Genomic DNA, 26,395 nt, shown 5'->3' with positions numbered 1-26,395 from the left:
ACATAGTAGATGAGGTTGAAAAAAGATGTACGTCCATCAAGTTCAACCTATGCAAAATGTAAACAGATACAGGATAAAGTATCTATACCTATTGATCCAGAGGAAGGCAAACAAAAAAACCCCAGTGTCATCCAATGACATCTCATAAGGGGAAAAATAAATTCCTTCCCGACTCCAAGAATTGGCAATCGGATTAATCCCTGGATCAACATCCTTCCCATGTATACCTTTCCTATCTAAAAAGATGTCCAACCTTTTTTTGAACAAATCTATTGTATCTGCCATCACAGTCTCCATGGGTAATGAATTCCACATTTTAACTGCCCTTACTGTAAAGAACCCTTTCCTTTGTTGCTGGTGAAATTTCCTTTCCTCCAACCTTAAGGGATGGCCCGAGTCCTTTGTACTGCCCGTGGGATGAATAGTTCTTTTGAAAGCTCCTTGTACTGTCCCCGAATATATTTGTATATAGTTATCATCAGTGGTTGACAAATCACCAAAAAATCTACTCGCCACACAAAAAAATCTACTCGCCACCTAGTACCAAACGTGTGCTGCTTGGGCCAATATTTACTCGGCCGGGGGTTAAATCCACTCGCCCGGGGCGAGCAAATGTATAGGTTTGTCGAACACTGGTTATCATATCCCCTCTTGCACGCCTCTTTTCTAATGTACAGTACAGCAGGGCCCTGCTTCTCGACGCTCCGTTATCCGGTGTTCCGCTTATCCGGCGGCATCGAGAAGGGGGCCGCCATCTTGAATTTCCAGTCGCGCATGCGCAGAAGGGGCGGGTGCGCCCGGCGCGCATGCGCATACCGCAGGTTGCGCGCGCATACCATAGGTTGCACATGCGCAGAACGGCAAAAATGCCGGTATGCGCAGAAGTGAAAATCGCCGGATCCGCTTTCCGGCGATTTTTGCTATACGGCGGGCCTCTGGAACGGAACCTGCCGTATACCAGGGGCCCTGCTGTAAATATATCTAATTTAGCTAGCCTCTCCTCATAAATTAGATTGTCCATCCCCTTTTAATTTGGTGGCTCTTCTTTGCACTCACTAGTTCCAGAATGTCTTTTCTAAGGAGTGGTGCCCAAAATTGTACTCCATATTTGAGGTGTGGTTTTACTATTGCTTTGTAAAGGGGCATAATTATGTTTACTTCCCTTCCATCCATTGCCCGTTTAAATAAAGATAAGATCTTGTTTGCCTTTGCAGCTACTGCACGACTTTGGGCACTATTGCTAAGCCTGCTGTCTACAAGCACTCCTAAATCCTTCTCCCATGGATTCCCCCAATTTATCCCCATTTAATTTGTAAGTCGCCAGCTTATTCTTGCATCCCAAAAGCATAACCTTACATTTATCTGTATTAAACCTCACCTGCCATTTACCTGCCCATGTTTCCAGTCTCTCCAAGTCCTCCAGGAGAGAAATTACATTCTGCTCTGATTCTACTACCTTACACAATTTAGTATCATCAGCAAAGATGGAGACTTTGCTCTCTGCCAACCTCAAGATCATTAATAAACAAGTTTTAAAAGCAGGGGTCCCAGCACTGATCCCTGAGGTACTCCACTCACGACCTTAGCCCAACCTGAAAAAGTTCCATTTATGACAACCCTCTGTCTGTCCTTCAACCAGTTTTCAATTCAGGGGCATATATTATTACTGAGTCCAATTTTCTTTATTTTGTACACCAACCTCTTGTGTGAAACCGTATCAAAAGCCTTTGCAAAATCTAAGTAGACCACATCAACTGTATTACCCTGGTCTAAATTCCTACATACCTCCTCAAAGAAACAAATAAGGTTAGTTTGGCAAGATCTATCCTTCATAAATCCATGCTGACTATTACTAATAATTTTGTTTTTCATTAGGTATTCCTGAATATTATCCCGTATTAGACCTTCAAGTAGTTTCCCCACTATTGAAGTCAGGCTTACAGGTCTGTAATTCCATGGTTGTGATCTAGCTCCCTCTTTAAATATAGGCACCATATCTGCTTTACACCAATCTTGTGGTACTCAGCTTGTGGAAATGGAGTCCTTGAATATTAAATGTAATGGTTTGGCTATTACTGAACTTAACTCCTTGAGAACTCTTGGATGTATGCCATCGGGGCCAGGTGCCTTATTTACTTAAATTTTTTCAAGCCGCTTATGAACTTCTTCCTCGGTTAACCAATTCTTCATTAATATGTTGTGGCTTTCTCCTGCGGCACTACTATTGAAATTGATTCTTCCCTGGTAAACACAGAGGCAAAGAATTTGTTTGATACCTCAGCTTTTTCCTTATCTCCATAATCTGCCTGCCCATCTCACACTGAAAGGGTCCTATATTTTGTTTTCTCATTTTTTTGTTATTAAGGTACTTAAAGAACTTTTTAGGGTTGGCCTTACTTTCTATTGCAATCCTTTTTTCATAATCCATTTTTGCTAATTTAATTGCCCTTTTGCAATTTTTGTTACATTCCTTTTAAGTCTGATACGATGTCTCTGTCCCTTCTGACTTAAAGAATCTAAACGCCTTCCTCTTCTTGTCCATTTCCTCCCCTACCTGTTTATTTAGCCACATTGGTTTTGACTTATTTCTTTTATACTTATTACCCAAGGGTATACACTGATAAGTGTGCTTTTCTAACAATGTTTTAAAGACTGCCCATTTATCTTCTACACTTTTCCCTGCAAAAACATCATCCCAATGTATTACTACTAGATTAGACTAGTGATGTACCGAGTACCGGCATTACCCGGCACATTTCAAGCCACACAGACATTTCCCGAACCCGGCAACTGAGAACTGGGTAATACCCGGAGTCAGGTAATGTCAGGGTAGCTGAAAATAATCACATCACTTACCTGTGGCACCATCAGAAGTGTGTCTTCAGCCGGCGTGGGACAGCAGGAATCCATTCCACAGCACCGCCATCTGTCCAATAGGAACACTCCGTCTCCTGCTCCGGTCACGTGGTTCCCCGGCGGCTCACACACACACACAGCTTACCTGCTGCGGTGCTGTGTAATTGATTCCTGCTGTGCCCTGCCGGCTGAAGACTCTTCCGATGCTGCCACCGCCACAGGACTGCTGCTGCTGTTCCTAGATGTCACCGCCACCCTGCAGGTAAGTGAAAAACCGGGTACCCGGCCGGGTAGAACTATTGATTTTGGCCGGGTAGAACTATTGATTTTGGCCGGGTAGAACTATTGATTTTGGCCGGGTAGAACTATTGATTTTGGCCGGGTAGAACTATTGATTTTGGCCGGGTACCAGTTACCTGTTTTCTTTAAAATCTCACTACTTGGTACAACACTAGATTAGACCTCAGTTTATTAAAATCTGCTTTTCTAAAGTTTAAGGTCTTTGTTGAACCGAAGTAATCTGTTTTTTTGATAATTTTTTTTCGAATGAGACCATGTTCTGATCACTGTTACCCAAATGTTCCAGGACTTGAATATTTGTTATTACTTCTACATTGTTTGTTTGATATTACCAAATCCAGTATTGTCCCTCTCCTGGTTGTTTCCTCAATAATTTGGCTCATGTAATTGTCTCTAAGCACCCCCAAAAACCTCTTTCCTTTTGTTGTAATGCTAATCTCATTGCCCAAGTCTGTCTGTTTAATTTAATTAAATTAAATTAGTAAGAATAGTGATGCAAAAAAGTTAGAATAGTAATACATGCCCTGAACCGACCATGTACTTGTCATGTCTGCTTACGACTACATCTTTTGTAATCAAAATTGGTTTAGATCAACTCTACGCCACCCTAATTTAATTGTATGCGTTTTCTCCCCCCCCCCCCTTTAATTTTTTTTTTTTTTTTTTTTTTTTTTAAATTTGTTTTCTTTAGATATTCCAACAAACGACGATTTTAATATCCATTAAGAAACCCTCTATCGGCAGCTCATTACTACTGAATGTTTATGCTGAGCATGAATGGCTGTCTTTATCTTGTTGTAGATGTGAGCGAGCTGAAGGAGTGCCTCTATGTGCTTGTAAAGGAACAGCAAGTATTGGCAACACAGACTGCAACAACCACGCTTTCTGCGATGAGGCTAAAACAAAGGCTGGCGATTCTAGAGCGATATTTTATTGCACTGAACAGAACCGTTTTTCAGGAAAACGTCAAAGTGAAATGGAGAAGTAGCAGTCTTCCTCTGCCTGCTGTTGAAAAGAAAAGGTAAAGCCGTGCCTGAAAATGCTATGTTCATTTGGTCATACATCGTTAGATAATTACATAGTTGATGAGGTTGAAAAAAAGACACTCGTCCAAGTTCAACCTATGCTAAATTTAAACGACAGATACTTTATCATATATCCGTACTTACAGTATATTGATCCAGAGGAGGGCAAACAAAAAAACCCCAGTGACATATCATCTAATGATATCTCATAAGGGGAAAAATAAATTCCTTCCTGACTCCAAGAATTGACAATCGGATTACTCCATTGATCAACATTTTTCCCATGTTTACTTATTTGGTATATCCCTGTATACCGTTCCTATCTAAAAAGATGTCCAACCTTTTTTTAACAAATCTATTGTATCTGCCATCACAGTCTCCATGGGTAATGAATTCCACATTTTAACTGCCCTTACTGTTAAGAACCCTTTCCTATTGTTGCTGGTGAAATCTCCTTTCCTCCAACCTTCGCTTCGCTTATAGTGCCGGCGACGGTGACGTCATGCTGCGGTAGCTGGAATAAGCAAATTTGCTTGATGTGCAGCGATTGCGACCAAGCCGTCGCTTTTTCTATATGCGCATGTGACGGCGGCACTAGAAGCGCAGCCTTAGGGATAACCCGGAGTCCTTTGTACTTACCTTGGGAGGAACAGTTATTTTGAAAGCTCCTTGTATTGTCCCCTGATATATTTATATATAGTTATCATATCCCCTCATATATGCCTCTTTCCTAATGTAAATAAATCTAATTTAACTAGCCTCCCCTCATAAGTTAGATTGTCCATCCCCTTTATTAATTTGGTGACTCTTCTCTGCACTCTCTCTCGTTCCATAATGTCTTTTCTTAGGATTGGTGTCCAAAATTGTACTCCATATTCAAGGTGTGGTCTTACTAAGGCTTTATAAAGGGGCATAATTATGTTTACTTCCCTTCCATCCATTGCCTGTTTGATGCAAGATAAGATCTTGTTTGCCTTTGCAGCTACTGCATGACTTTGGGCACTATTGCTAAGCCTGCTGTCTACAAGCGCTCCTAAATCCTTCTCCATCAAGGATTCCCCCAATTTATCCCCATTTAATTTTTAAGTCGCCTTTTTATTCTTGCATCCCAAATGCATAACCTTACATTTATCTGTATTAAACCTCTTCTGCCATTTACCTGCCCACGTTTCCAGTCTCTCCAAGTCTTTCTGCAGAGAAATTACATCCTGCTCTGATTCTATTACCTTACTAAATTGTGTATCATCAGCAGAGATGGAGACTTTGCTCTCAATGCCAACCTCAAGGTCATTAATAAACAAGTTAAAAAGCAGGGGTCCCAGTACCGATTTCCTGAGGTACTCCACTCACGACTTTAGCCCAACCTGAAAAAGTTCAAAATTCCTCTTTTTATGCATAAGCTTTTTATTTTGTTCTTTTCTGGGTAATGTGGTCTGGTCACGTTCTCTTTGCCTCAGCTTATTTCCAGGTCGTTCTTTTTAATGGAAGTGGAGATGATGCTATGAATGCGACTTTTTAAGGAGCTTTGAACTATAGAACTAAAAAACTTTGTTTAACAGTATTTTTTTATAAAACATATGTTGTTCGTTGATCAAAGGAAAATCATTTTTCATGCTGTAAATTAAGAATTGTACAATCAAGTGTCTCCTTTTGGCGTTGACCTTTGATGTGTCTCTTAAGACGTACCTGGCACAGCATGGGCTGGCATGCCATAGGACCTTATGATGTACCAGTTACAACACAGGCACCTGCTTGTTTTCCAGGGGGTGATCAGGTATATTGCTCACAGCGGCCAATGTTATCAAAAACTGAAGTGCCAGAAAAGGGAAATTGAGCATGTATAAGGAGATCACACAAAGTTCTAAGTGTAGATGTATTGTAATGATGGGCAAATGGCAGGCCTGTAACTTGGCTTTATGTTCTGCCTACGCACAAGATGTAAGTGGTTTTCAGGCACATGTCACAATGCTGTGACAATCTGTAGTCTGTATGTAAGGAAAACTGTATCTCCCAGTAGCATCTGGAAAGATGCACCTCAATAGTAAGAGACAGATCGCTCCATAGCACAGATCAATTGAGTATAAAATATTTATGTGAAAAAAGTATAAAAAAAAACGCACTTACAAAAAGGCACATCGCAATAACGTGTACTGGAGAAGCCGCACATCATACCGCTCACCACCCCGCCTCTATTGGACGTCCGTCCGATCTCAGATGGAAATTGTAGGGTCAGTAATCGGCCAGCTGGTGTTCTCTGCTGGCTTCGTGTCCTCTCGTCCCCCGGGGATGACGTCCCTCTTTCGGCTTTTGTGGTGGGCTGGTAGTCGGCGGCGCGTCTCCTACGTACTCGGTCCAGTGTTCGTGCTCAATGAGAGAGGGGTCCTCCCACTCTACGCGTTTCGACCAATTAAATCACGGCTTCATCATTCTTGATAAATATTTTATACTCGATTGATCTGTGCTATGGAGCGATCTGTCTCTCACTATTGAGGTGCATCTTGCCAGATACTACTGGGAGATACATTTTTCCTTACATACAGACTACAGATTGCCACAGCATTGTGATATGTGCCTGAAAACCACTTGCATCTTGTGCGTAGGCAGAACATAGAGCCAAGTTACAGGCCTGTCATTTGCCCATCATTACAATACACCTACACTTAGAACTTTGTGTTGTTGTCTCTCTCTTCATACATGCTCCCCCGGGATTGTGAGATTATAAAACATTAAGTACACTTTATTAAAGTATTCACATTGGGGACCCGTATGCTCATAAGGGAAATGGATTTGGGATATATGGGCTCAAACTCCAGGAGTCTGGGGTTGCCCCGGGGTAATTCACACCACGTACCGGCAAATCATGCCTGCTCGCCGTGGAGAATTAAAGGACCACCGGTAACTCCGGCCCCCGAACTCCTGCAAACAAAATAATTGTATTTCTACCCAAATACTGTATCCCCCCCTAAAACTGACACACAAGAAATCTCCGTACTAGGGCCAAGGGAACATGAAAACAGAAAAAAGCAGGGGTCACTTTATTTTCAACATGTATTGTCCCTGGCTTATGGTGCTTTTTTTAGCTACAGGGGAACCCCACTGTTTCAGGGGTAACCAGAGGGCTTAACCTTTATGATTCAGCCTGGTTACCCCATCCCATCACATAATGTTTCTCATGCTTGCAGTATGAGCAGATTTTTGAGCATATCTTTTCATCTTCACAGCGCCCGTCCTATTGGCCAAGGGGTGGAAGGCCTCGCCAGAGTTGGCTCAAGAACAGCACTTTCCTTTGCATTTGCATTCCTGCGCAGAGCGTGGAGGTCAGGTAAGGACCCAGATTTCAAAGTCTTCAATTCCTTGCAAGAGGGGTTTTCCAGCTCATACAACCGATAAAGTAATTCAACTGAGCACCAATACTGCAAAACAATGTTTGGTTACGCACTCGTCTCAATGCTGTTTGGATTGAGGCGAGGGAAACATGCAAAGGGGAAAAGGGATGTGTGGTTTTGGCTCAGATAAAGTACAGGGATGAAGCCTGGGCCCAAGTTGGCACCTGGGCACACAGCACATTTAACACGTAAAGCACTGCGCACATTATATGCACAGATCTAGATCTCAGAGTGGCAACCAGAGATGTGGAGGAAGCACGTGGCAGTATTTAAAGTAATCCTAAACTTGGGCGTGTTGCACCGGAGCAGTCCCCACCTCATATGGACCACACAGAGTATGAGTTTTTGGAGCACCTCTATGTCGATTTTCTTCACTGAAGACCTTCAGCATCAGCCTATGCTCCCAGAAACAGCAGTGTATCTTTACGTTAATACGGAGTTGTGGGATGTAACAGTTCCTTATCTGATGCAGTATGTTGGGCAACTTACTATATGAAGATATTTTTAGGGGGCAAATAAAAAACAAGAAGAATGGCGCACAGACCCTGAATGTACATATCTCATAACGTGTGCACCATGTAACGCTTCCCCTACTCCTGCTGATGTTTCGCAAATCGCAGACTGGTGCAAAATTGGAGCAAAGGACGTAGAAGAAAATGCCCCAATTTTTGCACCAAATTTACTTTGATACATAGACCCCTCTCTCACGGGTGACCAGAACTTAACCCAGGGATCAAAGCACCAGACAGGACAAAGCAGTTAAATAAGCAATTTGTATTCCAGCTGCAGCCATGAAGCATAGCACAAACACAAATTGTGCTATACTCCCTAAAGAATGGGCATATGGGGTGAATCCTAGCTGGCTAGGTGCAGAGTGCTACATCCAAGACTTACCCAGGGGTTGCTTCCACTCTGTGTGAGGGTAGAGACTTTGCAGACCTCTCTGGTACAATTCATGGCAGAGCACTTTCAGAAGTGCTGCTGAAAAGTCCTGCTCTCTGCTTCTCCGGCACAGCTACAGTCTCGTAGCACAAAGACATTTGAAATGTGAAAGGTTCTCGTCCTCGTTTTCAGGTTTCTTTGTCAGCCTCTAAACACACGTCTGCACATCAGGATCAGAATGAGCTGTGGAGCGCTGATCGTGTTCCCCTTTCCTAGCTTTCCCGCTTCAATAGGAAAGCATTGCGACCAATCACAGCGTGGATGCTGCTCACTGACCAATCATGACACTTTCTCCTTTTGTCTCCTGCAGCTCACCTCCCCCTCCAGTCCCAGCTGCAGCCATTTTCTCAGCCCTGCATGTCCAGACATTTTTTGACGCTGCTTTATTATTGAACCAAATACATTTTTATACTGGCCATACATTTTCACACCCCAGATTAAAAGAATCAGTTACAGGGTATGAAAGGGGCTACACAATACATTAAAACCGGGTTGCTCATGGGTCTGGTGACCAGATGATCCCCAGGGAAGGGGGGGCCAGGGACCAGGCTTAACCTTTATTATACTGGTCCCTGGGCCTCTTTTTGTCACACTTTGTCTCGTCCTTGCGGATTGAACCTGCGCTCGCAGATACTTGGCAATAGGGCAAGTGTGTTTCATGTTTGCATCGCTTGTACGCATCGTGGCCTTTTGGCTAAGCTGAAATGTAGGTCTGGCCTGGCTGAGAAGCAAATGTGGAGCCAGAGTAATGCAGCCCTTGCCAAGCCTGGCTCACCTGGAGAATACTTGGTACACCGCACCAAGCTGTGTGTGTTACAATAGGGGGTGATTGCTCTTTTCAGATTACACCACCAGAACGCGCTCTAACAGGCACTTCTACACCACCGTGGTAGCTGAGAGCTGTGCACATCTCTTACTTCTCATACTATTTGAAGACGCATGTTTTTTTTTCTTTAGAAGGTGCATGGAAGCAGTTGTAACACATCCGCTACAAGGGCTCATAATGTGCACTCCACTATAACTGCACAACAGATGTGAAATCCTCCTGTTTAATGTATTTTGTGTGAGATACCTGCATGTTTCTCCTTTTTAACTGTCGCTGCTCTGTTTGTCCAGGTGAGGATGCAGACCTTTGTAGTGAACTATTACAAGAATCTCTTGATGCACTGCGAGCACTTCCAGAGGCCACACTATTTGATGAGGGCACAGTATCGTCTGTTTGGCTAGAAGTCGTGGAGAGGGCTACCAGATTTTTAAGGTCTGTTACAGGGTGAGTTGTCCTGTGTGGTTTTTTTTTTCTTTTTTCTCTCCATTTTATTGCAGCTTTAATGTGCTACAGAAAACAACCATAAATTAACCACTCATTGCTTGACTGTGACATCCTGTTAAACAAGGGTCAATGTGTTTTGCTTTAAAACAAAGCCACTAGAAGTGCTCAGAAATCACTGAATATGCGAATGTGAATGCAGTGTGTGAGGATTTCAGTCATAGTAAACCTAGTCTGGCTTGGATCACAATTAGAGAGAAGAAATCTGCTCCTTTTGTGACAGTTGCTTTAAATATTTCACAGATCATCTGTTTGAATTAATTTTTTTCCAAAGAAGTCGTCTACATTTTGTTAAAGGTGGGAATTTTCTCTCTGTAAGATAATCATGATTGACAGTGGTTTTATTTAACTTTTGTACTGTCCAATAGATTTAGGCTCTGCAGGTACTTTTTTCTTTGAGAAGGGCAAGGGAAAAGTTTATTGAATGTGTGGGTTTGCCCATGTATTGTAACTTTTTCCCCCCTGTTTTTATTTAGATGCTTTTTGTTGAATGTAATGTGAGTGACATTAAACGGCTATAAAAAGTTTTTTTTTCTTCCTTTTTTTAAAAGTCTCATTCCCTTTGATCAGAAGTGCAAGATATCCCAAGCAGAGACAACATTTTTACCCATTTACGCCCTGTAGTGTATACTTAATTTTTTCTAGTAGTTTCTGTAATTGTTAAAACCACAGTAGTTATGTCCATGTTTAGGTAGCATTGTACAACTACAGAATGACCAGCTTCTTATTGATACACACCATTCCATCAGCAGAACCTGTATTTTGTGAAATGCATAATCGGGAATTGTCTTCATCAGTGCAGAAGCGTTTGACACATTAAAGCAACGTATTTTAGTGGTCTGATCACTAAAATGCAGAAGCTGTCAACCTCTTCAAACATTAACATGGTTAAAGTGGTGTTTTTCATGGGTCTACCACCTTTTTATTTGAAAGTTTGAAACCATTATCGAATGTGTAGTTTTCAGAACGGCTTGCTATTAATTTACTACCGGACTGGCAGCCAACCCAAGTAAACCCCCAAAAGCCCATACTAATACTATTTTATTTGTACAAAAAATAACTGAAATGCTTCAAGTAGTAAACTGTCTGCCCAGGGACATGTAAAAAAATAATGATTTCTTTACTGTAGTGATGTCCACGGTGCTTCGGGTCCCAGAAATGCAGGAAACATTCCACTGCAAGACCAGCATTTGGCGCTTGCAATTTTATTAGAACTTGCCGTGCAGAGGGGCACCCTAAGGTAAGAATGTCATCGGTACTGTCACGTACGGCACACGTGACTTACATATGTGGCAAGGGTTAATGCACACTAGCTGATTCACTTTTCTGCACGCATGGTCCCTCAAATGAATAATATCTCCCCTAAATCTGTATCATTTGTCACGAATAACCCCCTTGTGAGCACGTGACTTGTATATGTGACAAGGGCTAATACACACGGTTAACTAGCCGACTTCCTTTCACCTGCACACAGGTCGCTGGAATAAATAATATCTACCCTCAATCCGTCACAATATTTTTAATCCACTGCCAGCATCAAATAAATAAAAAATCTGTAATTTCAAGAGTTTTATAGTCCCTGTTTACCTTGAAAATTATGCACCTAACACACATCTGTTATAGCAAAATGTGTCCGAAAATGTAAATTGCTCTCTATAAAGCGTTAAAAAGCTCAAATCAGAGCCCAAGGGATTACTGGGTAAAGTTTAGCTTTATTATAGAAAAAATATTTGGCTTGCAGAACAATATTATTACAAGAACATAGAGCATAAAATGCAGACAGGTTCTTAAAATCAAAAGGATAAACAGAATTTATATACCACAGAAGTGTATATGTATTGAACATGTCCAGTGTAGGACTACATGATATTCCAGGCAAAATAACCTCACCGGGGAGGAAAGACAGCGGTCACGGCCGCTCAGCAAGTGAACAAGGCTGGACTGTGCTGTGAAAAAATCTTCTTTATTATAACATGGAAGTTAAAACAAGAGAGAGAGGGAGGTACCCCCCGCAACTCTAACGTGTTTCAGCCGCAACGGGCCTTTCTCAGAAAGGCCCGTTGCAGCTGAAACGCGTTAGAGTTGCGGGGGGTGCCTCCCTAGCTATTTCTACCATACAGCTTGGAGCACGCCGCAGATCAGACGGATTTAAAGACATATGTGAGTCATTTATTCCTCATTTGTTCCTTCATTGTGGCGTTCCCCAGGCGTTGTGGGTTACACTATGCGTGATTAAAGGGGTCTGGGTGGGTCCACGGGCTTCCCCCTGACATCCCTAGACAATCACTGCTATACCACATACATAATAGGGTTCATTTCATATTGTTCCTCCACACCCTGTCCACCTGGACACAGCAGCATTCTTTATTAGTCAATGTGGTTTTTAAACAAAGCCCTGCAGCACTGGCTTATTGAGTGGTGAATGTCCCTCAATGTTCTCTCTACATGATATTCCAACAGTGCACAGTACAAGTGAAATGACTTACAATGTGATGATAAAACAAAATGGTGAGAACCAGCACCAGGAGAAATGGATGCGGCTGGTGAAAATGTGGGGTCCGGAGCCTTTCTCTGTCCTCCATGCCTGAAGACTCTCCTTGCCGTTATGGTCCTCCACCAATAGCGTACAACAACACAACGTGATCTCTACATGTTTCGCACTGTGTGCTTTTTGTGATGTTTGGCATCATTTGATTCGTATCATTGCAACTGTGGCAAATATCTATTTTTTGTGCTTGCGAATTGCTGTCAAGCCCAGGATATTCATATCTAGTAACTTTAACTAAAACCAGATCAGCACACACAACTAGGCATGGACAGCGAGCGGTTAGTCCTGCTATAGAAAAATGCATGCATTTTGTAATAAAAAATGCATGACCATTTGTAATCAACATTAACCTTGGAAGTGCCAGGCTGATTCAAATACTGAATATCATGATATCACCATGACACCTTGCAGCCATATAGATTATATATTTTTAACCTGATTTCTCTGTTTCGTTATGTTAACAAAATAGATCCAAAGTGAAGTTGGTTAAGGGATAAAGCATAAATCATGAATTTTTTTAAATCCAGACTTACGCAATTTGTTTAAAAAATACAAAATAAGCAAATGTATAATTTAAAGGAAAGGCATTTCAACATATACGCTATGTCAAATATGTTACATTCACTTGGTTATGCTATGTCATAGATGATAAACGCCCAATTGTTCTAAATAAAATAAAGGGTATGTCCAGAGTACTCAAATCCAAAAACGTGACTTTATTAGAGCGTGAAGGTCTCACATTTTTGTTCCTTTAACAGACCTTTCTCAGACTAGAGGTCTACAAAGAAGTGCTGTTAAATGTGAAGTACACTGATTTGATTTAATCCATGTGAATTGTTTCATAGTTGCATAGTAGACGATGTTGAAAAAAGACCTATGTCCATCGTGTTCAACCTATGTTAAATTTAGACAGTTGCTTCGCTTATCTTTGTAATTACAGTACTTTGATCAGTAAATAAAAATACCACTTGTGGTTCATTTTTATCTCTGACTGGTCTGGAATTCTGTCTTTCCCCATTATCGCTGGGCAAACAGGGCTTCCACTGCAGCCAGGGATTCTGGGTAATGGCATACAAATGAGCACAGTGTATTTTGATCCAGAGGAAGGCAAACAAAAAACCCCAGTGAAATATGTGCTGAAACATCACCCCATATAAGGGGTCATTTATACCAAATAATGGCAATGAGATTTCTTCCTCGATCAACATCCTTTCCATATTTACTTATGTTGTATAGCTCTGTATACCTTTCCTTTCTAAAAAGATTTCCAACCACATTTTAACCGCCCTTACTGTAAATAATCTTTTCCTCCAAGCCTTGGGATGAAGTTATTTTGAAAGCTTGACGCAGAATATATTTGTGTATACAGTTATTATATCCCCTTGTGTTTTTTTTTAATGTAAACAAATGTAATTTAGCTAGCCTCGCATAAATCGGATTTTTCTATTCCTATTATTTATTTTGTGGCTCTTCTCTGCACTTTTTCTAGTTCCATAATGTTTTTTTTTTTTTTTAATGGAGTGATGCTTAAAACTGTACTCCATGTTCAATGTTTTCTCTTACTAATGCTTTATACAGTGGCATAATTATACATACTTCCTTTCCATCCGTACGCCGTTTAATGTAAGATAAGATTTTATTTGCTTGACATTGAGCACTATTGCTAAGCCTGCTGTCTACAAGCACTCCTAAATCCTTCTCCATCAAGGGTTGACCTAATTTGTCCCCATAAAGTAAATCACCTGTTTATTCTTGTTTACCATAATCTTACATTTATCTGTATTAAACCTCATCTGCCATTTACTTGCCCAAGTTTCCAGTCTATCCACGTTCTTCTGAATAGATATTGCATCCTGGTCTAATTTTACTACCTTCCATAATTTGGTGTCATCATCAAAGATTGAAACGTTGCCCTCTATGCCAACCTCAAGGTCATTAATAAGCAAATTAAAAAGCAGGGGCCCCAGTAGCAATCCTTATGGTACGCCACTTACATCTTTAACGCAACCTAAAAAGGTTCAATTTATGAAAACTCTGTCTATACTTCAACTAGTCTTCAATCCAGGTACAAATCTTTTTATTTTATTTTGTACACGAACCGTTTCAAAAGCCTTTGCAAAATCTAAGAACTGCATCACCCTGGTCTAAATTCCACCTTACCTCCTCAAAGAAACTAATAAGGTTAGTTTGGCACGACCTATCCTTCATAAATCCATGCTCACTAACACTAATGATTGTATTATCCATTAGGTATTCCTGAATATGATCCGTACTAAACCTCCTAGTCGCTTCACTATTGATGTCAGGCTTTCAGGTCTAATTCCCCGGTTGTGATCTAGCTCCCTTTTTTTAAATATAGGCACCACATCTGCCTTACGCCAATCTTGTGGTACAGAGTCTGTGGAAATGGAGTCCTTGAATATATTGAATATCTAACGGATTGGCTAATATGAAACTTATCTCCTTAAGAACCACTGGGTGCATGCCATTGGGCCAGGTGCTTTAGTTACTTGAATTTTATGAATCCGCCTATGCACTTCTTTCTCAGTTAACCAATTGTTTCTTAATATAGAGGTTGTGGCTTCCTCTTGTTGCAATATTTTTGCAATATATTCCTTGGTTTATAGTGTATTGAACACCTGTGCTTTTTCCTTATCTCCAATTTGTCTACCCATCTTGCTCTAAAAGAGTTCTATATTCTCTTTTCTAATATATATATTTTTCCTATTACAGTACTTGATGGACATTTTAGGCTTCATCTTACTTTATTATTTTTTCTTTTGTTTTACAATTTTTGCTAATCTGTTGGCCGTTTTGCAGCTTTTGTTACATTCCTTATACTTTTAATATGATGCCTCTTTCCCTTATGACTTTAAGAATCTAAAAGGCTGTGGCTTCCTTTCCATTGCCTCCCCTGTTTATTTAGCCACATTGGTTTAGACTTGTATCTTTTATATTTATTACCCAAGGGTATACACTTATCTAACAATGTTTAGAAGACTGCCCATTTTTCATTCTTTCTTGCAAAAATGTAATCCCAATTTATTTCTTGTAAATTACGCTTTAGAAAGGCAGATTTGAATAAATTGAGGAATAAAGTCTTTGTTAAACCTGTATAATATTTAAAATTATTATTTAAAAAAACCAAAAAAAAAACCAAGAGATCACGGTTTACCAATTGTTCCCTGACTGGAATATTTAGTGCTTTTGGATTGTTTGATATTACCAAATCCAGTAACTCCCCTCTCCTGGTTGGTTCCTCAATAATTTGGGTTATGTAATTAGCACCCCCAAAAACCTGTTTCCTTTCCCTGTAATGTTAATCTCATTGTTCCCGTCTGTCTGGATAATTCAAATTCACTCATTATGAAAACCTAGTTTTGCTGCCTTCTCAATTTGCAAAAGTAGTTTGTCTTCCTCAATCTCCGATATTTGGTGGTTTCTAGCATATCCATACAAAACTTTTCTTTGTACTTTTATGTTCATTGCTAATTTGTATCCACAAAGTCTACATTTTCATTGTTCCCTTCATTAACATCTTTCCTTATAATAGGCTTTAGATCCAGTTTAACATATAAACATACTCCGACTCCTCTTCTATTTGCTCGATCCCTCCGAATAGGGCAATGACCCTCTAAATTAACTGCCCAGTCATGAGTTCCATCCCACCGTGTTTCAGCTATTAATTAAAGCTCCCCCCATTTTCTGTCCGGCTTCTTGCATTAGAAAGCATGAATTTAAGTTAAATTTTCACCAGTCTTTGCTATAGTTATCTTATCTGTTCCTGCCTTTCTACTCAACTGAATTTAGCATTTAGAAGTATTACTAGCTGATATACCCGGCGTTGCCTGGGCTTGCAGGGGCGTGGAAGGGCGGGGCACAATGGAGTGGAAAGGCGTGGGGGGCAAGGGGCGTGGAAGGGCGGGGGGGCAAGGGGCAGGGAGGGGTGAAGGGCAGGGAGGGGTGAAGGGCAGGGATGAGGGGTGAAGGGCAGGGAGGGTGGGGGGGGGGTGACGGGCAAGGCCGGGGGGGGGGGGTGAAGGGCAGGGCCGGGGAGGGGGGGGAGGTGAAGGGCAGAGCCGGGGGGTGGTGGGTGAAGGGCAGGGCTGGGGTGTTGCATGAATGGCAGGGACGTGTGAAAGATCCCTTCCCATGCGTTTCCTCACCTCGCACCCGGCCGCGCTCCTCCTCTTCCTCCAGGTACCGGCCTCCTCCTCTTCCTCCAGGTACCAACCTCCTCCTCCACCTCGGGTTCCTCGGCGGTGTCCATTACCCCCCGGCGAGGCGGAGCTGAGACGCTCCGGTGAGGAGGTGGTGTGGGCCGCCGGCCCGTACAGCTCCCGACTGAGAGAGCCGGAGGAGCGCTCTCTGGGATGGTGAGCTGGGGGAGCGGCCTGTGGGCCTGTGTGAGGTGAGAGCCGGAGAGCGTGCTCTGGGGGGGAGGGGGTAGTGGGAGCGGTCTGTGGGAGGTGAGGACAGAGGAAGAGCGCCGGGGGAGAGGGAGAGCGCCGGAGAAGGGTGAGAGCGCCGGGGGAGAGGGCCGGAGGAGCGCGCTCGGGAATGGTGAGCTGGGGGAGCGGCCTGTGGGCCTGTGTGAGGTGAGAGCTGGAGAGAGCGTGCTCGGGGGGAGGGGGCGATTAGTGGGAGCGGTCTGTGGGAGAGAGTGCCGGGGAAGGGTGAGAGCGCCGGGGGAGAGGGCCGGGGGAGAGGGAGAGCGCTGGGGAAGAGGGTGAGTGCCGGGGGAGGGTGAGCGGGCTCAAAGGCGTGGAGTGTGTGAGGCTGCGGGTATGCGGTGTGGTGTGTGAATGTAATAGTGGGCTAGAGCACCGGCCAATGAGAGCCGTGGGGGGGCGGGACACAGGGGGGGCAGACACACCGGCCAATGAGAGCTGTGTGAGGGTGGGCGGACCAACGGACCAATCAAATGGTCTACAGAAACTCAAAAACAAGATTTTCAAATTTATATATATATAGATATGTATTTAATATGGGTGCCTCCCTTCTTGCGAAACACCCACTTTTCTTCCCCCCCCCCTCCCTGTCCATCTCCATGACGCATATCTATTTCCAAATTCCTTTCTATTTTGTCTCCTCCATTACCTCTTTCTTGTCCCTCTTTCTCAACAACCTTTTCAGAGGCGGTTAACAAGTCTGTTGGTACATTTTCCCCAATATGTCCCAACATGAAGTTTTAAGTAGGGATTCGCCAGAAGACACTGCACAGCCCATTCAAATACTTTGGCTGCAAGATGTCTTGTAGAATAAACACCACTTGGTGAAAATGCCCATTATCTGGATCTTGGGATCTGAAGTTGTGCACACATTATTTACCTCGCTAGTTATCAATTCGCCAAAATCCACCTCATTCTATACACAAACCGTTCATTTAAATTGCCACTTGTGCTGAAATACGATTTAACCAAACGACATGCTAACACTTTGTTAATTTTATGTTCTATCTAAACAGTTTGGCAATCTGTTCTGTAAAATGTTGTATTTTATTGAAATTTGGTTTAGAGGTAGTATTCCAGATTTGTGCTTTGAAAAGTCATGCTATTTTATGTTTTGTTTTTTTTAGCCAAATGTTATCTGCTGTTATGCTGCTGCTTCAGCTTTGGGACAATGGAACGAGGGAAACTGATAACGAGAGGTCAGCCCAGGGAACCAGCGCTCCTCTCCTCCCTTTACTACAAAGGTTTCAGAGCATTGTGTGCAATAAAGAGATTCACAACATGGAGAAAGAAATACAGGTAACCGATGGGTGTTTCCGGTGGATAATTTCAGATTAATTAGGGGATCCTACATACTCTAGTCCATACAGCTCTTTTGTCACATGTCTTTATCACAATGTAGCCTCGTTGCTTTCCTCTGCATGGGTTCCAGTGAATGGTAGTTGATTTAAGGCAAAATTGTCTTAAAGAAATCTGAGGTTCCTCCCCCAACCCCCCCTTCCCTACTGGCTGGAAGGAAGAACATCTAGACACATTATTGATCAATTTTATTGCTTTATCTACATGGAAACAATGGTGCTAAATCATTTACTATTTAGTACAGTAACTAATATGCAGACCCATGTGGCTTTAGTACAAACAGTATTAAGAAGTTTAAATGAAAGCTAGTAAAGTAGAAAATCAACCGGGTACTTTAGTACAGGGTGAAGACAATGAAAGACTCAAAAGATGTCTGTCAACATTAAAGTAAAAAAAAACCAAAAAAACCCCACACAATTACAAAAATGACAACCCGGGGGCCACTATGATCTGAAATGTTACCCAAGACAGTATGTACTAGGGGGGGGGGGGTGTATTTTAGCATTACAACACACTGCTGGAACGTCCTGTTTTTCTACTCTGGTATTTTTTAAGCAGCAGGGCACAGTGATCTATAATAGTTACAGGGATTTTCTGCTGCTTTAAATCCCCGGAGTGCTGTTTGAATCATACATTTATTTATTTATTATTATTCTATAAATGACAAATAATATTTGCACGGCATTTGTGGCATGTTTCATTTAAACAAAGTTATATTAGAAGAAACCAGCACCAATAGTAATTAATGTTTGCAACAACTCTTTAAAATGTTTGCATTCATTTGTATGCTGTGTAGAAAACGACTCGTGGTGGTCTTTAATCTCTGGAAATTCATCAGCTGTTGCTGTGTGATTGATGCCTATATTAAGCTCTACACATAAGATTATTGCAAAATATTTCTGGCCACTCCTGCAGCAAATTAGTATAGTGGCTCAGCAAGGAGGACCTTACATATCTTTACCATCAGCACTATTAGATCACCGCATCTGTTACTCCAGGCACCATTCTGTTGTCTGTTTAATTTTATTCTTAACTGAGATTAAAGGCGGTTGAAGACAGAAATATGCATGTTATGTATGCTTTTTGATTCGGTTTCCTCTGTACTTGTCTTGTATTATATACATTCGTTTTTAGCTGATTAAATGTCTGCACGATCTATATAAAATGGAAATACTGCCGCCATGTATTATTTTGGTTTGAAAAAGTATTACATTTTTCCTTTTCCTGTCCCAGATTCTCTCGTGCCCACTGAGCCCAAATGAAAGTTTTCTGAGGTACCTGACCTTGCCACAGGATAATGAGCTGGCAATCGATCTGAGGCAAACTGCTGTTGTTATCATGGCACACCTGGACCGTTTGGCTGCTCCGTGTATGCCTCCTCAGTGCAGCTCCCCAACATCCCACAAGGTATATGACCCAAATCTATGTAACACATTGTATGCCCCACGCCCCCGGTACTGAAAGGGTTATCCATTACGGTACACAGGTAGTCCTCGCTATCCAACGTTTCACTTTACAACGAATGGCATATCCAATGCAACCCTTTGGGCCATTTTTTGACACCGAAATGCGTTATCAAACGCTCACCACCACTGATTAACATGGGACTCCCTTTACAATGGTTTCACTATCCAAAGCTACTTCCAGAAGGATTCCGTTGGATAACCTTGGGCTGCCTGTAGAGTGAACTGGTGTAGCTTATATATAGAAGTAGTTGGTCTCTGTGCCATGGAAACTGATGCTGATATTTATAGTGGGGTATGTTGTTATAACTAGGAACAATGATACTGGTTGCATCTGGATTTGTTTTACTGTGGCAGACCTTAGACCTGGTTTGAGCTTTGTGACCCAAGATCAACCACTGCAATATTCCTTGTGCCTGCAGGCTTAAATTCTTGTAATGATGAGCCAGTCTGTGTGGATTTGGGAGTACAATATTTTTCACTTTGTTCAGGGCTGTCTACAAACTAAGGCCCATATTCACTAAGCATTGCTAACCTTTGGCACGCTAGCATGCCTATTAAAATGAATGGAAGTTATGTGGAGAGCCGGCAGACTTGCTTCATATGCTGTGGTCCAGCACCTGGGTAGCTACATTATGGCAACAAATTAGAGACTGGCTAAGAGGACTTTTGACTTCACCATTCCCCTAGATCCCTGGCTATTCCTTCTAAATAGACACACGCCGGGACTAGCCAAAATTGAACACAAACTGGTTGCACACTTTGCAATAGCAGCGATGTGCGAGATTGCAGCATTATGGAAGCAGACAGAGATTCCAACTATCCCAAAGATTAGAAACAGAATTTGGTTTGTCAGATGGAAAAGTTAACAAGTTTAGTTAACGACACTGGCGAAACATTTCTAAAAGTCTGGTAACCATGGCTGGTACAGACAGATATCCCAGGGGTGAATGATACCAGAGTCTTACTATGATAAACATAAGTGCGTTCTCATGACATCGGATTGAGTAACGGGGGAGAAGGACTCCAAGGGTCAGTTACAAAATATAAGGAGAGGCCCCCCAAGAGACAGGGACAAGACCAAGAGATAAAGAAGTGAAAAGACATTGGCCACAGGAGTGTGCAGAAGTATCCAGCCTGCATCCATCCCCCCCTATGGTGTCTTCCCACCGTCTTATCCCTTGTATAGTTTGTCCATGTGCATGTTAGTTTACATGTTAGATGTCTGTCCTTTCTTCTATATTGCCTTTAAGGAATTGATTGGTCAACTTTGAAAGTACCAGACAATGTGTTTTGAATGTTAAGACATCAAACAAACCAAATAAAATTTGAGTTACAACAAAAAAAAAAAATTGGGAGTTGAGGCTTCCTAAAGCAGGGCACACTTCGTTGAATTTTATGTATTTCTAATTTCTTATGAAGCTACTGGTACAAATAAAACACATAATTTTCAGAGAATGTAATCAGACCATACTATTCTCCCAGTTAGCTGGGTTGTGCACTACAAATTTGTTTTCATTTTTTAATGTCTTGCAAAGATTTGACATTTGTTCCTTTTTTGAGCATCACATTTAATGTCTTTCTTCAAACGTACTACTTGGTACTTCAGTGTAAACTGCATCTAAAAATAGAAACGTAGATGTTGATGACTGATATTGGTTGCTGTTTGACGGCTGAGGGTTGGTTTGTGTCTTCGTGAATATGTGGGATCTAGAGCCCAGCACTATACCGCCAATGCCCTAAAGCAGCAGTATTCTTTTTTTCCTCCAGGGATCTCTACAGGAAGTGATAAGCTGGGGTTTATTAGGATGGAAATATTATGCGAATCTGAGCGGCGCGCTTCAATGTGAAGCACTTGCTAATCTGGGAGTTACACAGATTGCTTGCGCAGAGAAGTGTTTTCTATCATTGTCCAGAAACGGGAAAGTATATACTCAAGCCTACAGCAATAATACACTGGTAAGACGCCTGTCCATGCCATTTTGTGGTAATGTTTAAAAACGAAGCAAAAAAACCCCCACACTTTGATTTTCCTGAACTACCCATGACTATTTTTCCTGGGTGCGTCCATGAAAGTTTGATACGGATGCTCGTGAGAAAATAAACATTTGTTTACTTAACTGGATACGTCTATGGATCTACCCATTAATCTCCGGAAAGGAATAGTTTATCAAGTTTTTACATGCATCCCTCAGAGGTAATAGTTATCCAATTACCCTCCACCCCCAACCCTGGTGACAATATAGCCACTTATCAACATATACTAATGTGAGAAAGAAGGGTGGTTGGCTGTGTTGGTTCTTCTGTGTAATAAACGAGGAAGATGATACCTTTTATTTGACTTACAGATAATTAATACGTTATAAAGCTCTTGAACCTCACTTGGTTCTTCAGGGATACACATATGGAAGGAGTAGGTATCACACCATCGATTCGGTCTCCCTCATTTATTACTTTACTACACAGTAATCGCCTTTAAAACTCTACAGCGTAAAGCCTCTAACTCTGTATGGTACCATAACTTGCCACAAGGAATATAGTATATATAGGTGATTGTATCTCTTTTTGATAAATTGGATTTGTTGAGGCAATTTCTCGTATCTGTCCTCTTCATTATAGCATGAGACTCTAGTGCTCGAAGACTTGTCTACTGGATTGTTTGAACCTTTGCAGGACATCCATTTGCCATTTCTCACCATGAAAGCTGTATTTCTAGTTGCCGTTTCTTCAGCTAGAAGAATAGGCGAACTTCAAGCTCTTTCATCAGTCCCCCCCGTTGTGGCCAAAAGAGCGCTATGGCTCAAATCGTGGGCAGCTGATGTTACGTCTAAAACCAGTTTGCTGTCTCTTCCATTTTATGGGGTGTTTTCCGAGAAGCCCTTGACTATAAATCTCAAACCTCCGTAGGCAAAGGTACCTCCTTACCGCATCAGAGCCACGTTTGAGGCCTGTTCCAGAGTTTAGGTCGAAGATGGTATAATTTCACCTAAACCAATAGATAATAGTACAATCATTCTGTCCTAATCCTCTAAACCAAAAGAAAATTCCATTGTTTTTTTTAGCTGTCGCGCTGGGGTCATATAAATGTACCTTGAGCGTACCAAATCCTTACAAAATGTAGACCGATTATCATTTTTTTTGTGGAGGTCCCCATAAAGGGTTGGCAGCCTTTAGTAGTCCCACCTCTCGATGCATTAAGGTTATCCAGATCTATCAGACTTCAGAGCTACCAGTACCAGCAGCCCTTGGGGCTCATGGAACTAGATCCATAGCTATCTCCTGGACAGACATGAGCTGCTTCTGCAGAGCAAATAGTTAAGGAGGCGAACTGATCTTCGATTTCCACTTTTTTGTTGAACGCTATAAAATGGACGTTCCGGCCTGTGCACAGGCTCGGTTCGAACGCAAAGTCCTTCAAGAAATTATTAAATATATAATTGAGTCCCCCCCCTCTCCTCCCTAGTTTAGTAAGCTTTGGGAAATCCCATCAGTTTTCTCCTACTGCCATGTGGGATGCAGAGGAAAGGGTAAAATGTTACAATATTTTCCTTTCCTTTAGTCCCATCGTGGCAGCATATACCCTCCCCAAGTTATTTTATGATGTAAATAGTGGCTATATGAGTATTGTATATGTCTATACTGTATTAACTTTAGAACTTAAGCAGTCTTTGAAATATATCTGAAACTGGTGTGAAGAGGAGTTTATATATCCCCAACACAGTTTTCTTCTTGACTTATCCGCAAGACAGGAAGTGTTAACCCACTCATTTATTGATTTGTTTTTGCTGCCATAATGGGACTAAAAGAGAGGCAAATATCTGAAGTAACATCGTACCCTTTCAGCTTGAGACAAACGGTTCTTATATTCAGTTTATCCATTAAGGGCGCAGTTTCTCACATCTCTGCCAATCTACCCCCCCAGCCCCCAATGTGACTTATTTTGTAAGTGAGCCCCATGTGAATACCCTTTAAAGCCAAGTGACCAATTTATCAGAATGTATTTGTATTTTTTTTCCTATCTGTTTCTGGTTATCCGAAATGTTTATATTCTAGCGTGTACAGGGGGAGTACCCTGGTGGTTCTGCTGGTTGCAGGGATTTGTGTTCTTTATTTATTTCTTTTTTTTTCTTCTTTTTTTTCCTTTTTCTTCTTCTGGTTTTGATGCAAACGAAAACTACAAATATCACATGGGGCTACAGTGGTCACCCATAGAAAGCTGACACAGCTTTTCTATTGGCTGCTGGAGCAGGTCCTGATCCCGGTGGCCATATTGTTTAACCAATGTCCCCCAGGTCAAATAAGATAAACAAATTCTGTTTAGGTTGCTGCTGTACACAGGACAGAGCCTGCACTAGTCCACATGGCAACACCTGCGGTCTCTCTCCCGACAGCACTGAGCGGTTTCCCATTCAAACTGCAAGGGATCTTTTCAGAAATAATGTCTTGCCTTAATCTTTTCAGATAAAGGTCTTTGGGTACTAAACCCATATTAATTTTAGGTTTTGGTGTAATCTTTTTAACGGAATTTAAAGGCTAAAAAAGTGTACACATGGCACAAAAATAGCAAAAGGACCCCATATTGTACTGTATAGAGAAATAAAGCAAACGTGCAATGCAGCTGTTTGTAGTTCAATGTGTTTTCCCTTTCCCCTTCACAGGGACCACAGGTGGTGCAGGGTCTTGCTTCCTGGAACATTGTGAAGATTGCTGCTCACTCTGATGGGCAGCATTACCTGGCCTTATCAGCCACTGGAGAATTGTTTTCCTGGGGCTGTGGTGATGGTGGAAGATTGGGCCATGGTGACACTGTGTAAGTTTACCTAAATTCTTCATGCTGTCTTTTTAAGGCGTTGAAAAGGTAAAGCCACTTATGCCTAGTAATTGGGAAGTGTGCTGTAAAGGTGAAGCGTTGCAGTAGGCGAACACTGGAAACATATGTACTCCCCTGGCTTCCTACCCAGTGTCTTCCTTCTCTCCTCCCTGGGTGTTTTCTGATTGTTTGCGGCTCATATCTGCCCCCTTAAAAAGATGCCTCCACCGCTCTCATTCCTTCCTAACTGGCGTGAAAGATGACACCCGGGAGGAAGCAAATGTTTTTTTTATTGGTGTATAAAAATGACACCGCATGCAATTTCATATATACGTTTTCAAGGTAAAAATAAAGAGAAAGGGGGTGTGGGGGGGGGGGGGGGTGTTATGGCACGCTTTCCGTTGAATGCCGTATTCGACGCCAGAACCGCTTATCTGTCGCTCACCGTCGGGGATTAACATGGACCCGCAATCCGACGGTCCGTTATCCGACGCGGTTTGCGTGACGCATTACAAAGGATAATCGAGGACCAGCTGGGCAAGGTTTTGGAAGAAAAATCTCCGCTTTGCTGTCAAATCCAGAATGTTTTCACTATGTTGACATAAATTACCCTAGTGCCACGATGCTCACCAACTTTTATCACCTGAGGTTTTAATATTGTTAAGTAGTTGCCGGTTGTCTTGTTATAGTCACTGTTCAATTTACAAACAGATGTGGAAAGTTGTAAATTTTTAAGAAAGTATGGGTTGGTCAATGATAACCTGAGAGGTCTGTGGGCCTTAAAGGCAGTCCGATCCATTTTCTGTTCTTTTTATTTATTTTTTGTTAAATTTAAATACAGGATTGAAGCAGGGGTCTCTGGAACTTAACCACATAAATTTCGGCGGAGGACCCCCTGCTTCCGGACGTACATACCTCTGAACGGGGTAATGCCACTCCAGGGTTCACATTATGGCTGCTTTTCAAAGCTCTCGGGTCTTGGGGGGCCAATAGGAAGCAGTGACATCACCCAGTGCAGCTTCCTATTGACCTATATGATCGGGAGCGTTAAACTGCAGAAAACTGCTGGAGATACAGGCACACCCTTTCCGAGGTAAGTAGCTCCCGAAGCAGCGGGTCTCCGGAACAAATATTAACTGAGTTCAGCTCTGCAGACCCCCTGCTTTAATCCTGTATTTAAAAAAAAAAAAAAAATTTAAGGAAAAAAAAAACTTCTTCTTTGATTGCTCCTTTTTAAAGTGATTTATTACTACAGGCATACCCCGCATTAACGTACGCAATGGGACCGGAGCATGTATGTAAAGCGAAAATGTACTTAAAGTGAAGCACTACCTTTTCCCCACTTATCGATGCATGTACTGTACTGCAATCGTCATATACGTGCATAACTGATGTAATAAACGCATGTGTAACAGGCTCTATAGTCTCCCTGCTTGCACACAGCTTCAGTACAGGTAGGGAGACAGTATTGCTGTTCAGGATGTGATGACAGGCGCATGCGTGAGCTGCCGTTTGCCTATTGGACGATATGTACTTACTCGCGAGTGTACTTAAAGTGAGTGTACTTAAAGCGGGGTATGCCTGTACAGTACTTCAGTTTAATTGTAAAATTTTGTAATTATTTCTTGCATGCCTTTTTGTGTTTTTGTCTTTTTGTAACATTCTTCTATTGGAGGTTTCTCTAAAACGTACTCTGTTCCCCTGCCTTTCTGAACAGATCGTTAGAAGAACCGAAGATGATATCTGCTTTGTCTGGAAAGCAGACTGGAAAACAAGTAGTTCACATTGCATGTGGAAGCACTTACAGTGCAGCCATCACCGCTGAAGGAGAGCTTTACACATGGGGCCGGGGAAATTATGGACGACTGGGGCATGGTATGTAAATAGAAAAGCAGCCCATGCGTTATGTATGCAGTAGGGACACTAAT

The 26,395-nt window shown here is 42.0% G+C and overlaps 1 protein-coding gene across 4 annotated transcripts in view; it reads left to right on the top strand.

Annotated features, from left to right (window-relative positions):
- The window catches only part of HERC2 (HECT and RLD domain containing E3 ubiquitin protein ligase 2), a 149,276-nt gene that overhangs the window by 26,185 nt on the left and 96,696 nt on the right, over positions 1 to 26,395 (top strand). For 3 of the 4 annotated variants that reach the window (XM_075590570.1, XM_075590566.1, XM_075590567.1), the window contains 9 exons: positions 3,958 to 4,177; positions 7,403 to 7,503; positions 9,626 to 9,779; positions 10,966 to 11,076; positions 17,963 to 18,134; positions 19,428 to 19,601; positions 21,428 to 21,616; positions 24,316 to 24,467; positions 26,185 to 26,342. In XM_075590570.1, the coding sequence (XP_075446685.1) occupies positions 3,958 to 4,177; positions 7,403 to 7,503; positions 9,626 to 9,779; positions 10,966 to 11,076; positions 17,963 to 18,134; positions 19,428 to 19,601; positions 21,428 to 21,616; positions 24,316 to 24,467; positions 26,185 to 26,342 (1,431 nt within the window). The remainder of the gene's footprint in view (positions 1 to 3,957; positions 4,178 to 7,402; positions 7,504 to 9,625; positions 9,780 to 10,965; positions 11,077 to 17,962; positions 18,135 to 19,427; positions 19,602 to 21,427; positions 21,617 to 24,315; positions 24,468 to 26,184; positions 26,343 to 26,395) is intronic. The other variant, XM_075590569.1, reaches the window with a different exon arrangement.

Source organism: Ascaphus truei, chromosome 3 (genome assembly GCF_040206685.1).
Source record: "Ascaphus truei isolate aAscTru1 chromosome 3, aAscTru1.hap1, whole genome shotgun sequence".
Taxonomy (NCBI): Eukaryota; Metazoa; Chordata; class Amphibia; order Anura; family Ascaphidae; genus Ascaphus; species Ascaphus truei.
This window is presented reverse-complemented; position numbering and strand designations above follow the sequence as displayed.